At 44.2% G+C, this 17140-nt stretch overlaps 1 protein-coding gene across 1 annotated transcript in view; it reads right to left on the bottom strand.

Moving 5' to 3' along the window:
• Positions 1–16179, bottom strand: part of ARSK (arylsulfatase family member K) — a 674705-nt gene extending 658526 nt beyond the window's left edge. Inside the window, exon 1 of the mRNA XM_086960926.1 lies at positions 15915–16179. Within this exon, the coding sequence (XP_086817052.1) occupies positions 15915–16040 (126 nt within the window). The 5' untranslated portion in view covers positions 16041–16179. The remainder of the gene's footprint in view (positions 1–15914) is intronic.
• Positions 16180–17140: the final 961 nt, after the last annotated feature.

Raw genomic sequence — 17140 nt, 5'->3', positions numbered from 1 at the left:
GGGGCAGCAATACTGTACCCCTGTGCACTGCGTTCATTTGCAAGTGCATATGCTTGTTGGTGTTGCCAGAACAAGTTCATTGGGCTCTGAGTAGCCCCAGCCTCTGCCACTATTTCCTACCAAGTACTCTGGCCTCCCTGCACTGAGTGCTCCGTGGGCTGCTGTTTGGTGAAATTGCTTGAGGTCCTCTCGCAACTCCTGTGCCTCTGGCCTGTGAGTCCAATTGAGGGTCAACTTTGCTTTTCTTGGGCTCCCCTTGTTGCTCCATGCCTTCCATGACTCCTCTTGTTATGTTATGTTATGTTATGTTATGTTATATAGACTTATATAGCGCACGGCTGCCCCAGCCAAGGGGTGTCCCGGTGCTTGCTGATCGTAGCTAAGAGAAGCTGCTGCTGATGGAACTGCAGGTAACATAACATGACTAACCAAAGAGGTGAGTTTTTATGGCCTTTCTGAAGGACAGAAGATCGTTCAGTCCGCGTATCTGAGCTGGGAGTTCATTCCAGAGTCTTGCTGCTAGATATTTGAATGAGCGACCGCCCATCCGGGCAAGTTTAATGCGGAGGACAGTGACCAGGTTCTGTCCCTCCGACCGCAGGGTGCGTCGGGGAACATATGTTGAAAGGAGTGGGCACAGCATGGAGGGGGAGGCAGATTTCGGAATTTTAAAAGCGAGGCACAAGGTCTTGAAGTGGATCCTCTTTTCAACCGGAAGCCAGTGAAGTTTCAGGAGGGTATTGGTTACTGACTTGTGTCGGGGGAGGCCCGTCAGAGCTCTGGTGGCGGCATTTTGGACTTGTTGTAGTCTAGATTTCTCTGCAACATTTGCCCCTAACAGCAGGGAACTAGCATTGTCCAGCCGTGAGAGGATGGCTGACTGTACCACTAGTTGACGCGTTTGGTGGTCAAAGTTTTAGGATTGGTCTTAGGTTTCGTAGAATCCCAAAGCAGGTGGCCGCCACTTTTTTCGTGTGATGGGTGAAATTTAAAGCAGAATCCACCCATACTCCAAAGTTTTTTACCACGTTTTTGGGCTCGGTGGTTATCCCAGTGTCTCAGGCCACCAGTTGTTCCCCCAGGCCGATATATCTTTGCCTACCAGCAAGACCTCCGTCTTGCCGGCGTTGAGCTGGAGGTAGTTTGATGTCATCCAGCTAGTGATGTCGACAAGAGTCGGTTTAAAATTCTGCGCACTCCGACCGCTCTCGTCTTTCAGAGCCACCACCAGCTGGGTGTCATCGGCGTAAGACACCAATGACAGCCCGTGTTTCCTGGCTACCTCTGCCAGAGGTTGAACGTAAACATTAAACAAGGTGGGGCTGAGGGCCGACCCCTGGGGCACTCCTTGCTCAATTGGGCAATCTTTGGAGAGGAACGGTGGGGTGGAAACCCTAAAAGATCTGCCTGACAGAAAGGCCTTGAACCAGCTAAGGGCCAGACCTGATACCCCTACTTCCTCCAGCCTGAACAACAGCACCTCGTGTAAGACCGTGTCGAAGGCAGCACTGAGATCTAAAAGAATCAGTGCTGCTGTTTCTCCTGAATCTAATATGGTCCGAAGATGTTCTGTCACACTTAGGAGGGATGTTTCGGTGCTGTGCCTGGCCCGGAAGCCATGCTGGGACCTGTCTAGAATGGAATTAGACACCAAAAAGTTGGTCAAGATGGAACTAACATGAGCTTCCGCCCCTTTGGCTGGCCAGGGAAGAAGTGATATGGGTCTAAAGTTTTCGGGTAGGTTAGTGTCTAGCGAAGGTTTCTTTATGATGGGTGAGACCCATGCTTGCTTCCAGCTGGCGGGGATATTGGCCGTATGGAAAGACAAATTTATAATATCTCTAAGGGGGCCTAGTACCGTCTCATCTGCTTCTCTGAATTGATCAGGTTTAAGGGGATCTGCAGGTGAACCTGATTTGATTTTATTGCATAGTATCAGAAAGTTTTCTTGGCTGAGTGCCGGAATAATACTGGAAAGTTTGGTCCTATTCGGGTCGGCAGAGGGAGTGAGAAGTTTAGTGGCAGGGAAGGCGTAATAGATTTTCTGTATTTTGTCCATGAAGAAGGAAGCCAAATTATCGCACAGTGCGGGTGAGGTGTTGGGGTTGTCTACTGCCTTCTTTGCACTGAGCTCCTTTAGTATTCTAAAAATAGTTTTGGATGCGTTATGGCTATTACTAATCTCTGTAGCATAATATGCTGCTCGAGTACTGCAGATGTTTCGGTGATAGCTTTTTTGTGCCTGGACATATAGGGTCTTAAGTGCAGGTTCATAGTTTCTTCTCCATCTACGTTCCGCTTTTTTACACTCCTTTCTTTGTAAGATAAGCTTGTCACTAAACCATGGACTGGATTCGTGGGAGCGTGCCTTGATCCTCTTGGCTGGTATCAAAGCCTCTAAGGCCTTATTGATCCAGTCACAAAATCTATGCTTTGGTGAGTCTCCTCGACCTTGCTGGTCCTCACCATAACCTTCTTTGGCCTTCTGCATGGGTTGCGTTGCCAAGGCTTGATGGTGCTCCCGCCAGACACCAATGCCTCAGCACTCGACATCCTTCATGGGACAGGTTGTTTCCAGCTCCTGGTCATCCTCGACATCTCTTGGTCCCTATGGCTGAAGAGTCAAGAACCTCCTCAAGGAACCTGAAGCACCCAACGTTGGTGGGCATTTGTCTACCGAGATCCTGGTCACTCTTGAGTGACCAAGACTCTGTCCCCTCTGCTTTCAGGTGCTCTTAAACCAGAATCAACCTTTGGATTCCAACTGACACTTTTCTTCCTTCCAGCAGCGGCTCTTCTTCGAAGTCCTCCATTGAGATCGACGGCGGTTTCGGACACCACTTTAGACCCAGGCACCTGGCTCCCCTTGGATAGGTAACTCTGGTACTAGTGTATCCACGGATGGGGTGGCTGTCCAACCTCCTAACTTCCACAGGGTTTCTTCAAAGTCCACTGGGAAGGGTCCTTAAACTCTAAAACCTCAACTGCGACTTTCCCATTGAATTGTACAGAGCAGGCGGTTGTGTTCCAACACTGCACCCGTCCTCCGTGGAGACCCTACTTACTCACCTTGGGTGGTCCCTTGGGGTACCAGCAACTCTATGTCCTCTAGACACAGTCTTGACTCGAGTTGTGGTTCTTATACCACTATTTTAGTGTATGGTTTAGTACCTCCCTGGGGCCCACTGTGTATTTGTGCTATTTACTATTGTTTCAGTGCTACAGTATTGTGTGCTTTGAGAGTATCTTCGTGTAGAAGATACTGTGTCGTACTAGAGAGTGTTATATCAATAAATACATATTTTTTATAACTACTGTGTGGTTCTCCTTTCATTTAACTAATACTATAAGGTTGCATTCTGGTAAAACAAGCTGCTTAACATTCCTTCAAGACTAAGCCTGAAGGCTGCTCTGCACAGCTACTACTTGAATAGCTTTCTAAGGTTATCTTTGACCTGTTAAATCACCATAAGGGTTGTTTGGACTGGTGCAAGGTGCCCACTTTAATTAGTGGACAGCATATACCAGGCCAACTTCACACACACATCGAGTTATGTCATTCTACTCTTTCACACAAAGCATAAGTGTGAGGGGATTTATGCTATCCCGTAAAGATCTGAAGAAATTCTGGTCAAAAAGTAGGAAGCTTTTTTTTCATAAAAGCTAACATATCTGGGCATATTAGTCATACCACAATCTGATGGAAACTCAATCTTTCTGAAGATTTCTTAACCCCTTCACTGCGGCGGCTATTCCGCCGCAGTGCTAAGGGGGCGGGGCGGCGGGGCAGCCGCATGCTGGTGACGGAACTGCTCTGTCATCAGCCGCGGTTGGGCTGTGCTCATGACGGAGCGGTTCCGTCATGGCCCCGCCCGCTCAATAGAACGCGCCGCGCAGGCGGGAAATCAGCGCCAAGCAGGTGCGACGGCCGGGCCATGACGGAACTGCTCCGTCATCAGCACAGTGCCACCGCAGCTGATGACGAAGCAGTTCCGTCATCAGCATACAAAGGGTTAAAAGGCATTAGCAAGATTACAGATCTGATTTTGTTTTCAACCAACAGCATTTAAATAGCTTGTAAACCATTTTCAAACGTTCGATCTTATTTCAAAACACAGAGGTACTGGGACACAATTTGAACTCAACAATGTTAATTCAGAAGTGGTGCGTGGAAAGTAAGAACTTCAAGTAGCCTCATTTTTTTAACTCTTTTTGCCACTGGGTTTATAACAGCCAGTAACCTTTACAATTTCTTTCCACGTCTGGTCATAACTACAAAAGGAAAAACATTTTATGTCACATAAAGAAAAAAGTACACATCTCATGTTCCTCAAAAAGCCAACATGAAAAAAAGTTCTATCAGGGTTATTGTCAAGTCTTAAATGTTGCTTTTAGTACCATTGTTGTTGTTTATTTTAAAACACCTATATGTTTACCTTTTCAGAAATAAAGGATACACAACTATTTATTCCTCAACTTGCCCTGGTGTTTACATATTTTAAAAAAATTACTACAAGTAACAATATATGAATGTATGTAGGGATTGAAATCTTTCATTTTTATAATTTTTAAAAGTATGGACCTACCTCTGAGGATCATACCAGAATGCGGTCTGCCTGCCCCATTTTTTCCATATAGGAATTGACAGGATCTGACTGGCATTCTCCTCTCTCTTTGTAATGCTTTTCTATCTGCTGATGTATTTTGCCGCCCTAGAAGCAAGCAGTGGCCATGTTGATTTAAACAAACCACTTCAGCTGGCCCAAGTATACTCAGCAACTACTATCCAATCTCACTCCTTCCATTTACAACGAACTCTTGATTATGAGTCATTCACAGCCTTTCAGTACTATAACTCTATTCCAGGCCCGCTCAGATGGACTTTAGGCCACTGCATAGCACAGAGTCAACCTTTGTTGTAGTAGTAGAAGAACTACGCTGGCCACTTGATTCGGCAGGCAAAGCAGCTTTAATATTATTACATTTATTTGGTGCTTTTAATACCAACTCCAACAATAGTATACTGATCAGTTTATATGAAATTCGAATAATGAACAAAGGTTTGCATTGCTTCACCACCCATCTGCAAGACTGCACCCAGGTAGTTAAACTTCCATCTTCATACTCTGCACCGAGACAAATGAACCAAGGTATACCACAGGGATCCACACTGAGCCCAATGCTTTTTAACATTTAGGTGTCACTCATAGCCCACTGATTAGGTCTTTAGTCTTTTTCTTTATGACCTATGCAGACAGAGCAAAAATTATCCTCTATCTGGATAATCTGTCTGGTGGCTTTAAGGACTGTTTAATAAATGCATTACAGCAGTAACTTCTTAGGAACAACTTAATGTTGAACAAAGATAACAGTGAAGTACTTGTCTTGAACCACGCTAATGAGGGCTGCTTAAACAGATGATGGCCCTGTGACTTAGACTCTACTCTCGCTACAGAAGCCAGGTTTAAAAGTAAAAAGAACTGAGAGACACTGTTGGACCTGACCTGCTCTGCAAGGTCACCCCAAACTTTTTGTCTTCCTCCTCCTATATTTTGCTGAATTTGTTTTTGTTGGCCTTAGGACTCTGTGCACTTTACCACTGATAACCAGTGCTAAAATGATTGTGCTTTCTCCTTAAAACATGGCTACATTGGCTTATACCCAACTGGCATAATTAATTTACTTTTCAATCCCTTGTAGGGTGGTACTACATGCATCCAGGGCTTGTAAATGAAATGCTACTAGACGACCTGCAGCACTGATTATGCCACCCACTTACATAGTACCTTAAACCTTGTCCCAGGCCTACCATTGCAGCCTGAATGCAGCTATAAATTGCCATGTCGACATTCCATTAAAACTCCCTTGCCAAGATTTAAATTCTCCATTCATTATATGTCACCCCTATTGTTGGCCCTGGGTAGCCCATAGGACAGGGTGCTTTGTAATGAAAAGTTTGAACATGCACTTTTAAGTTTTACATGTACTGGCAGTCAAAACTCCTACATTTGTTGTTCACTACTGTGTTGCCTAGTATAACATTGTGGATTCCTTATTGCATTCAATAAGCCGTTATTCCCAATTGGGAACTGGCAGCAAAGTCATGTTTGGTGTCTTTGGAATTGTGTTGAATAGCCCTATTTAATGGTAAGGTCGGGTTTTGATCACAATTATAAAAAATGCCACTTTGGCATTGATCTGCTCCTAGCCCTTTTGTGCCTATAGCCTGGCCTGGGTCACATGACTGAGTGTAACTGACAGACTTTGTGAATTCCTCCCAGTCACACAATCGAGGGATTAGGTTGCATGAGTGGGCCATCTGCTGGCAGGATGGGGGAAGAGCTAAGCACAGATCCACTTACAACTGAATAGTCTCTGCTCTACCTTCAAACAAAGGGTCAAATGACTCTGCATTGTTGTTTTAGCGAGCTTGGAGGTACGGCAGGGGAGGCAGGGAATTCCTCGCACTTCAAAGCCACTGTCTGGAAGCTGCTTCCATCTTCCAGAACCAGGGTAGAAAAGATCAACTCTTCAGTACACCTCTGGACCTGTGGATACTCAACCAGGAAGAAGGGCTGCTGTGCTGCTACAAGGACAGCCACTCTGCTGCACTATTGCTCTAAAAGAACTGCTGCCGTGCTCTACTGACCTGCTAGCTGCTGCCCTTTTGCCTGGGGAAGAAGAACTGGACCTGCAACTTCATCGTGAACTCAGGACCCCAGAGAGGGTCAAAGGAGCCAGTTCGCCTGGCCTCCTCATCTGCAGGGCAGGGACATAAAAAGCTCCCCAAACCGCTCATGGACACAACTGCAGCGAGTTCCTACCCCCCAGGTGGTAACTGTCAGGTCCTGAACCCCTGGAGTAGCTCATGGGCTCTTGAAATCATGCTAAAAGGCTCTTCAAGATCACGAATAGGCATATTCGCACCAGAACTACACCATTCACAGCAAACTACTGTGGAAGCCGCCACCATCCAGTCTCTTCACAAAGCAAGCATCTATCACTGACGGAGATCTGCCACAGCGAAGCTCCAGACCGCCTGTCCACAATGCCTGGCCTGCTCTTTGTGTCAAGCCAGTCTTCGTGTCTCCTTGCTCCCTGCAACCCTCTTCAACACAAACATAACGAACTGAACTCTTGCCACAAAACTTGAGAAGGTAAAACTTCAGCTGGACTAACCTGAGATTACATTCGACCTGTGCTCCATTGAGGTCGGCCAGAACTGTTGACCCAGTCCATCACTACTACATCGACGCAGTTGATGCTTTACGCTTTTAAGCACTATGCTGCAGTTTTTTCTTCAAAAGTTCATAACTTCTGTTCTAAAGATTGGGCGCTTGTTGTTTTGGTCTTGTTTTAGTCATTACGTTCAGCTCTATTTTTCAAACCTGTTGTAATACCTTTTTGGGTGGTGTATTTACTGTTTCACCATTTAAAGTGTTGGACACACACTTTACACAGTGACTAAATCTAAGTTAAACCTGACTGCTCTGTGCCAAGCTACCAGGGGGTTGAGCACAGGTTAATTTGGGGTTTGCTTGTGCCTTACCCTGACTTGGATTGTGGTTGCTGCTTGACCAGGGCTCACATCCCAGTCAATCAGTAACTCAATTTCTAACAGTCACCTACTGCACCAAAAAGCAGGGGCATGGCTATCATAAGTACAGCAGGTGCAGTGCCACTGGGGCCAAGTTTTGCAAGAGGACTACTGGTCTCCAGTTCTGGCTGTCATTTACTTCTTACCCTGTGGCTATAGGACCAGCGTTTCTAGCATATATATCATGGTCCATGGCTTTTTGAGCAAATCCTGGTGATAAAGAAGGTTCTACTATGCTTTCCCTCCACTTGATATGTGACTCCATGAGTATACCTGCCAAGTGACCTCATGCTCCTGCGACACCTTCATGCCTAACTTTTGAGGAAACAACATGATTATTTTAAAAAATTATCATACTCACAATATTAAACCTACAAGTTACGGAAGCGAGCATGCTATTGGCAAAAAAGACCAGACTACCTGGAAGATTCACATGACAAAGGGACACTTATAGGAGTTATTGATCTTTAATATGTAACATAGGAATTTTTCACTTTCTGAAAAGGGTCCAGTTCTGTATAGCACTTGTTGGGTACAACTGTTGAACAGTACAGAACAGTAAAGAGAGAGAGAATGATTGTAGCCTTTGCTTGCCACTGCTATTCCTGTTTTACCAGACTATCTTTATTCCCAGAAAATCATACGTAATGTGCATGTGTAGGGTTTTTCTTCAGTGGACCTCATCTATTGGTCTGCAAAAGTGTTATTCACATTTTGCTTCTGCCAACCACTGTGTGTAGCATGGGCAATGGGTAAGCATACTTTTCTCATTCGCTCCCTTCACTTTGAATGACTGCAAAAAGCCTATGCAGACTGTTCCCATCCATCTAAAAATAGGTCATTTCTCTTCATTTATAAAGCTTGTTCATAATTTGCTTTTTTATTTCATTTACATTAACCTTAAACACCAGCAATTTATTTTGCTTGTTTGAAACGTGTTATAAGGTGTTTAAGTGACATTATAACATTTTAGATATTTGCAACTTGAGCACTTGGCTAGATTGGGATTCCTTCACAAATGATAAAATGTATGACACAACTGAAAGGCTTGTTGTTTAAAAACATATTTAGAAAAACAGTGCATTAGTAAATGTTTAAAACTATTTCTTGTTATAGCAAGCATATGATTGCCATGTTTTGCTGCCGCTTTATTTTCTTGTTTTCCTTTTTATTTTTGTAGCATATGCCTGCAATGAAACATTGAAAAGCTCAACCATTGTACCAGTGTTCCAAGGCCAGACCTTTTGGCTTAGCCAATTCTTAATAGTGTGTACTTCTCATGCAGCTGCGTCACTTTTCACTTATCTTGAGCAAACAAAATACTTCACTGTCCAAATGCTGCAAATGAGGGGGAGGCAGTCAGATCCCCGTTCCAGCAGCTATTTCCGAGCCAGATCTGGGATCGTGCCGACCCAGTAAAATAGGCTTAATTTGTCCTGGTGTAATTTCCTACACAGAAACTCAGTTCAGCAGCCCCTTCACATTGCCTGCTTTCTGTTCAAAGTAGCAAACTGCAAACAACAAGGTGGCTTTCTTCTTTTCACTTCTAACAAAGGCCTAATTTAAAGAGCCATTATCCCTTCTTTTGTTTAAGGGTCATCCTGGCTGGGAGCCATCTGAAGACTAACGCCTAGACGCTAAAGCAATGGAAGGAAATAAAGGCACACAGCTTATTATTTCACAAGTACTTTACAGGAACTAACATTTGGAGGCATGTTTTTGACTTTGTTCAAACCACACTATTGTACAAATGAGCATATATTGTACGAATGCCATTTGTCCTGTGTTATAAGTAATTACACAGATAAAGATTTAAATTACATTTACTAATTATGTTTTATTTAATTATTTTACAATACATGGGATTCTCCAATTCCTGTATTAAAAACCCATTTCTAATTTCTTTACAATTAGTGACTAGTGACGCCTAGTCGGCGATTCTAAAGAAATTACATAGGAACTCAACTGTAGTAAGTTATTACAGCAGAGTCCTGAAATCACAATGCCTTTTGCCAGAGCCAGGAGCCATGAGAAAAGGCAGGCCAGGTCACTGAACATAATTCAAGCAGTTGTTTTAAAACACTTCTTTTCTTTCTTCTGTTGTTTTTCTAGCTGTACAGTGGCAAGCAAAAGGGAGATATTTATGCCAACATGTTTACTTTTTACACTCCTTAGGTAGTAATAGAAAAATTAAAAGCTTTCTGCATATTTCTACATATTCCAAGTTACTCTGCCTTTTTTTTTTAAACTGACTGGTATTAAACCAATTCTAATGTATTTTTCCAAAAAGTATCTAACAGCTTTTTAGATATGTTTAATTTTGCAATAGAATTTTATTTATATTGTTCATGTTTGAAAACATGCTCTCTACTTCACATGAATGCCCCCACCCTACCCCCTAAAGAAAACAAAAGACTTTCTGCCCCTCGCCCCAAGGAGGCAGATGGGGGCAAAAGCCCCTGATCTGTCACCGGGAGGGGGGCAGAAAGCCCACTAAGCACCAGGGATTTTTTTATATATAGGTAAAAAAAATGCTACAGTCTTTCCGCCCACTGGAAGTCAGATGGGGCAGTAGCACCAAATCTGCCTCCCGGGGGCAGAAAGCCCACTAACCCCCAGGATTTTTTTTCTCCATAATTTGGGGTGGGGGCTGCGCAGGATGGGCTGCCAATGCCCCCATCCCCCCAAAATGATGCCACAGTCTTTCTGCCACTCACAGGCGGCAGATGAGGGCAGTAGCCCCTGATCAGAGAGCCCACTATACTCCAGCGATTATGCTGGCTTTTTTATAGATAGGGGTGGGGGCTGCCCAGAATGAGCATCCTAATGCCCCCTCAAAAGAATAGCCACAGTCTTTCTGCCACCCCTTGGGGGCATATAGAGGCAATAGCCCCCAATTACCCCCCTCCCCTGGGCAGCAGAAAGCCCACTAGGCACTGACTTTTTTTCAGAAATTGCCTACCTGTGGATTTTGGATCCTCGCGAACCCACCCAGCATTCCACAAAGTCTCCCGATAAAAATGGTACATCACTTGTTTGGGCAGGCTTACTACCTGGGACAGGAAACTGCCCAAAACATAACGTGGACGCACCACATTTTTACACTGAAAACGGACCCTTTTTTCGCAAAGTATCCAGCTGTAGATTTTGAACCCTAGCTCTGACGGCACCTAGCAAGACCTATACACTCAGCGTTCCCTCATGTCTCCCGATAAAAATTATGCCTCACTTGTGTGGGTGGGTCAAGAACCAGAGAAAGCCAAGGGCCCAAAGGGTATTGAAAAGACATCAAAATGACCTATCAAAAACAACCTGCTTTTGCAAGGAGGGTCACCAGGGTGTTGGTCCCGGGATTGGCGGCCATCTTGGGAAACCACCCAACCCACACATTTCTGAAAACTAGAAACCCGGGGGAGTCCAGTGAGATATGGCTTGAGTAGACCCCCCCAACGTTTTCCTACCCAGAATCCCCGGCAAACCTCAAATTTCGATTAAAAAATAAAAAACAATCTCAAATTTCTATGTGGTAGGATTACCAGACTGACACAAATTTCCAACCACCCTATCTAAGTGGTACAGGATACTAGTGGAGGCGTAGGACAACAGGTTACATGTGCCAGAGGAGATATGGAGAACAGACATGCCGGACACAGATATCCAAACTTTATGGCAAGTATCATATGCTGCACTTTGGTCTAATGTCAGACCTGCACCCTTGAGAAGAAATAATCTCTTTACTCTATACAGAGCTTATTGGTCCCCAAAGAAACTACCCAAGATGGGTGGTAACAAGAGAAGACATTGTCCTAAATGTGGGCTAGAAAACGCAGATGATGCTGACATGACATTGTAATGTCCGGTAATCCAAATCTTCTGGCACGAGGTGGGTGAGTTTGCCTCTAAAATACAGGTAAGCCTTGAACTTGTTTTATTTGGAATACTACCTAGAGGTAACAAAAACTATATAGCAAATAAATCTCAAGCACATTTGTTACTTGTATTGATAATTATGGCAAACCACACATTTCTGAAAACTAGACACCCAGGGGAGTCCAGAGAGGTATGGCTTGCATGGATCCCCTTACAGATAAGACAGGAGTATAACCCATAGACCAAGTCAGGACTGGGTAGGTAAGGTGCAATTAGAATACAATGTCCTGAAAGGTAAAAGTCAATAGACAATTATTCATAGCAGGCACATAGCATTACTTGGGTGGGCAAGAAGGAGATAACTCATTTTTTGTCAAAGGGTAATTATTCAGCTTTATGTGGTAACATTCATTTCAAGGTCGGATATACACAGTTAGGAACAGCACTGCATAGAATGTATTGACAACCACATGGAACTTGGGGCAACAAACGTGAATAAATAGTGCAAGTGGCGACGCAAGTGAGAGAAAACAGCGTAGTCGGCGCACTGTGCATGAAGTGCAGACTATTTACAGTGGGTGGCTAGAACGGCGCATGTGACATTGAGATATCACAGTGGGCACAGTTAATTTTGGTTCAGGTCTAAAGCCACTAAGGAGAAGTGCGCCTATTAGTCAGGCTGTTGGGTCGACGGCGTTTCGATCCAGAGGAATTAGGATCATCATCAGGACTGGTTGTCTGATTTACGAAGTGCTTCGAAGGATCCAAGGGAATATAAATGCTTATGACCTAGTAGAATTAGATGGTTTGGGGGATCCACGCAAGCCATACCTCGCTGGACTCCCCTGGGTGTCTAGTTTTCTGAAATGTGTGGGTTTGATAGTTTCCCAAAACACAGGTGACCCCCCCTTGCAAAACCAGGTTTTTTGTAATAGGTGATTTTGATGTCTCCTCAATACGTTTTGGGCCCTTGCCTGTCACCGGTACTTGACCCACCCACGCGAGTGAAATGTGGGGTGGGTGGAATTTTGAGAATCCACGCAGATTCTAGAACTTTCCACCACAGAAATGTGAGAAAAATGTGTTTTTTTGACAGAATTTGAGGTTTTTGGGTAACAGAACCTGATGAGAACCAGACAAGTCACCCCATCCTGTATTCCTCTAGGTGTCTAGTTTTAAAAAATGTATAGGTTTGCTAGGTTTCCCTAGGTGCCAGCAGAGCTAGGGTTCAAAATCTAAAGCTAGGCACTTTGCAAAAAAAGGGTTTGTTTTCACTGTGAAACTGTAGTGTGTCCAAGTTGTGTTTTGGGCCATTTCCTGTCGCAGGCACTAGGCCTACCCACACAAGTGAGGTACCATTTTTCGACCACAGAAATGTGAGCAAAATGTTTTTTGGGGGACAAAGTTTGAGGTTTACAAATGATTTTGGGTAACAGAACCTGCTGGGAGCCAGGCAAGTTACCCGATCATGGATTCCCCTGGGTGTCTAATTTTCACAAAAGTTTGCTACGTTTCCCTGTGTGCTGGCAGAGGTAGGGTTCAAAATATACAGGTAGGCACTTTGCATAAAAAAGGTCAGTTTTCACTGTGAAAATGTGGTGTGTCCAAGTTGCTTTTTGCGCCGTTTCCTGTTGCGGGCACTAGGCCTACCCACACAAGTGAGATACCATTTTTATGTGAAGACTTTGAGGAATGCTGGGTGGGTTGATTTTTGTGGAACCACACAGATTCCAGAACTTTCCACCACAGAAATGTGAGAAAAATGTGTTTTGTTTTTTTTACAAAGTTTGAGGTTTACATGGGATTCTGGGTAGCAGAACCTGGTGAGAGCCAGACAAGTCACCCCGTCCTGGATTCCCCTGGGTGTTTAGTTTTCAAAAATGTATAGGCTTGCTAGGTTTCCCTAGGTGCTGGCATAGCTAGAGTTCAAAATCTACAGCTAGGCACTTTGCAAAAAAGGGTCAGTTTTCACTGTGAAAATGTGGTGTGTCCATGTTGTGTTTTGGGCTGTTTCCGGTCACGGGCACTAGGCCTACCCACACAAGTGAGGTACCATTTTTCTCTGAAGACTTTGAGGAATGCAGGGTGGGTAGAATTTTATGGATCCACGCAGATTTCAAAATTTTCCACCACAAAATTTAAGGAACATTTTCTTTTTGTTATACAAAGTTTGAGGTTTGCAGGGGATTCTGGGTAACAGAACCTGGTGAGTGCCAGACAAGTCAGCCCATCCTGGATTCCCATGGGTGTCTAGTTTTCAAAAATGTATGGGTTTACTAGGTTTCCCTATGTGCCGGCAGAGCTAGGGTTCAAAATTTAAAGCTAGGCACTTTGCTAAAAAAGGGTTTGTTTTCACTGTGAAATTGTAATGTGTCCAAGTTCTGTTTTGGCCCATTTCCTGTTACAGGCATTAGGCCTACCCACACAAGTGAGGTACGATTTTTCGACCACAGAAATGTAAGGAAAATATTTTTTGGGGGACAAAGTTTGAGGTTTACAAGGGATTGAGAGTAACAGAACCTGGTGAGAGCCAGACAAGTCACCCCATCCTGGTTTCCTCTGGGTGTCTAGTTCTCAAACATGTATAGGTTTGCTAGGTTTCCCTAGGTGCCGGCAGAGCTAGGGTTAAAAATCTACAACTAGGCATTTTGCAAAAAAAGGGTCCGTTTTCACTGTAAAAATGAAATATGTCCATATTGCGTTTTGAGCTGTTTCCTATTGTGGGTACCAGGCTCACCCACACAAATTAGGTACCATTTTTATCAGGAGACTTGAGGTAATACAGAATTGTATGGCGACTGTTATTACCTATTGACTTTCGATGCATTTCTGCCTTCCAAATGAAAGAAAATGTGTAAAAAGGAAATCACTTTGAAAAATGTCCTATAATTCTCAGGCCAGTATAAATACTCACAATTTTGGAAATGTGAAAATAGCTCCTGTTTCTACACTCTATATTTTGTTCCAATTTCAGAAATACATAGGTGTCTTTCATTCAGATTGTTCACTGTATATATTTTCCCAAATTAATTGGTATATACCCATTGCATAATAAAAAACCATGGCAAGGCGCTGCTCAGTTATTGGCTCTGGGAACCTTTCTTTGCAAACATAAAATAACATATTGATAAAAAATAATAAGGATCTATACCCACAACTTGATCTAAATCCACAACTTGCAGTTTGCATGCTGCCCCTCGATGCCAGTTCATAGGTCACTCTCCTATATTACGATTGTAATTTATGAAGTAACAAGAGTTTCTGTCAAACGCAGTAACCCACTTACCTACATAAAATACAAATCTGCGAACTGCATGTCAAACTGCGTACTTTTGAGTAGGCACATTAACCGTCCATGCTACTGCATGAGTCAACACTATGTCTGGGCACAACACAGAACTTTCCAGGAACTGCATTAACCACCAGAGTCATCTCACCCTTATTATAATCCACTGAAAACTGCGGGGTAGACAAAGATATCTGCCGCAGGAGAAGGTGCCCTAACCCTAACCCTGTAAGTTATTTTAAATGCAGTTTCTTTGTGTTCACCTAGCAAGGTAGAGTGTCCTATTTGTAAATGTACATGTATTTATATAAGCGCAAATCACCCACATCGCAGGCATCTATGCGCTTGCTTGGGGAACCCGTCCTGGTATTCCCCTGTGAGATAACCCCAGCAGGGTATCCACAAGGTTAAGCCAGGCATCCCGCCGCGAGGGGCCGTTGTGGAGATTAAGCAAGCTATTGCCCAGAGTCGCAGAGTGTGAACCCGTGAGTCGAGTAGGCACCCGAGCGAGAATTATCGAGTCCGTGGAATTATTGAGCCCAACCCCCGTCGAGGCGGGGAATTGAACCCTGGTCCAGGACCGATCTCAGCTTCCGGGTCTGCCGCCTCTAACCCCTGAGCCACACTTCTCTCCTCGTTTCTTCGCATCAGATTTTTTAGAAAATAAATTAATACATTGGCTGTAAGACTCCGCTTTTCATGGCCTTGCCCTCGTGACTCGGCCTGTTCTCGGCCACGCCTTGACCCCTAACACTGGTTCGGAGCCAAAGTAAAATATGGAACGTGAACATTAAAAATAACTGTATAGGTCCGACAGATGAAGCTGGAAAACAGCAATAAAGAACACTATTTATAGGAAGTGAAAGAATAAAAGCCACAGAAAATAAAATTGTCGATGGGCTTAAGGTAAAACATAAAAACAAACGCGGGTGAGTTTGAATGAAACGGAGCGACAAGGATGAGCACAACTTTAAAGAAGCTCGAAAAGTAGAAATATAGTTAAGGAAACAATCAAAGCGCGGACAAGCAAGCGCCTCAAGAGGATCCGAACTCTACGGGGCAAAGCAACGTTAGACGTGCAGAGGAGCCGGGATTTCGAAACGGCGGCTCTGGAATCCAAGAGTGAAAGAAGCAAGAGTTCGCGAGGATGGAAATACTCACGAAGGAATCGCACATGACCATCAGCAAGTTGTGCTGGGGCTTTGCGGTCACCCCTCCGAGGAGCAGGGCGGCCAGGGACATCACCAGCACAGCTGGGGGCACGGTTAACTCAGCTGAAGCCGCCATAGAGGACGAGCAACAACTAGCGCTCTCGGTGTTTGTTTAGATTCATGCGAGAAGAAAGCTCGCTTACAAGTCAGCACAATTTCTGAAGCCAGGATGCCTCATGCACATCGCATTTCTATTTCCTAAGCAAGAGGGTGGGGAAAGGAGGCGGGCAATGCAGGGCTTTCAATAGGATGAAAAGGGTGGTGGGCGTGTCTGTTAAAGGGGCATGGCCTAAGAAGAGGAACTAGAAATAATTTCCAAAAAACATGATATTTGCATTTAAAGGCGTAGCTAAGTGTAAACTAAAATCCTGTGCTTCTCACAGTGTGGCACCTGAACATTATACAAGTGCCTCCAGACATATCACACAAGGACAAACATATTTCTGAACAAGCCAATCCTGTTGGTTTTGCCAGTGCATTTAAACAGAGTTAAACAAAGTAGGAACAACAATATTCTTGTTGTTAAGGATTAGAATTGAAAAGGTTTCAAATCTGAAAATATGAGACTGTGACTCAAACATTATGAATGTCTGTGGAAGGGTTAGTGGTCTTCGAAGTCTCTCATTCACTCCTGAACTCCTCCATATCTTTTTTCTCCACAGCCTCTCACTCTGTTAGACTCTTAACAACTCTTTTCTACCACATATTTCTGCAATCCCCTCTCTGAATATCTCACACGTCATCTCTTTTCTCTTCAGCATCCTGTTTACGCTCACTTCTTCTACACATACTTCATTCCATCTTTTCCATCTCACCAGGCTCCTCCCACACACACACACACACAAAACCACCTGTAACCACTGCATTTTCTTTTGCTTTTATGGTGCTCTCCAGATTTCAGTAGGCTTGGACCTCTTTCACACATTTTCTTGCAATCACAATTGGCACATATGTGACAATTCCTCTGTGTGATCTGCAGGAAGACCAAAGATTAGATGTGCTTGTTTTCTGTCCTCCTTTCTGACTCACTGACAGGCACTTTGAGACATTCGTACTGAGGTCAGCCTCATCCCCAGAGGTCTCAGTCTTTCCCCTTCTAAACACCAACCACACACCCTGAACTTGCCCAGACACCTGGAACTGCCCCATTTCACACTATGCACTACATAACAGCCA

Source organism: Lissotriton vulgaris, chromosome 3_1, assembly GCF_964263255.1.
Source record: "Lissotriton vulgaris chromosome 3_1, aLisVul1.2, whole genome shotgun sequence".
Taxonomy (NCBI): domain Eukaryota; kingdom Metazoa; phylum Chordata; class Amphibia; order Caudata; family Salamandridae; genus Lissotriton; species Lissotriton vulgaris.
This window is presented reverse-complemented; position numbering and strand designations above follow the sequence as displayed.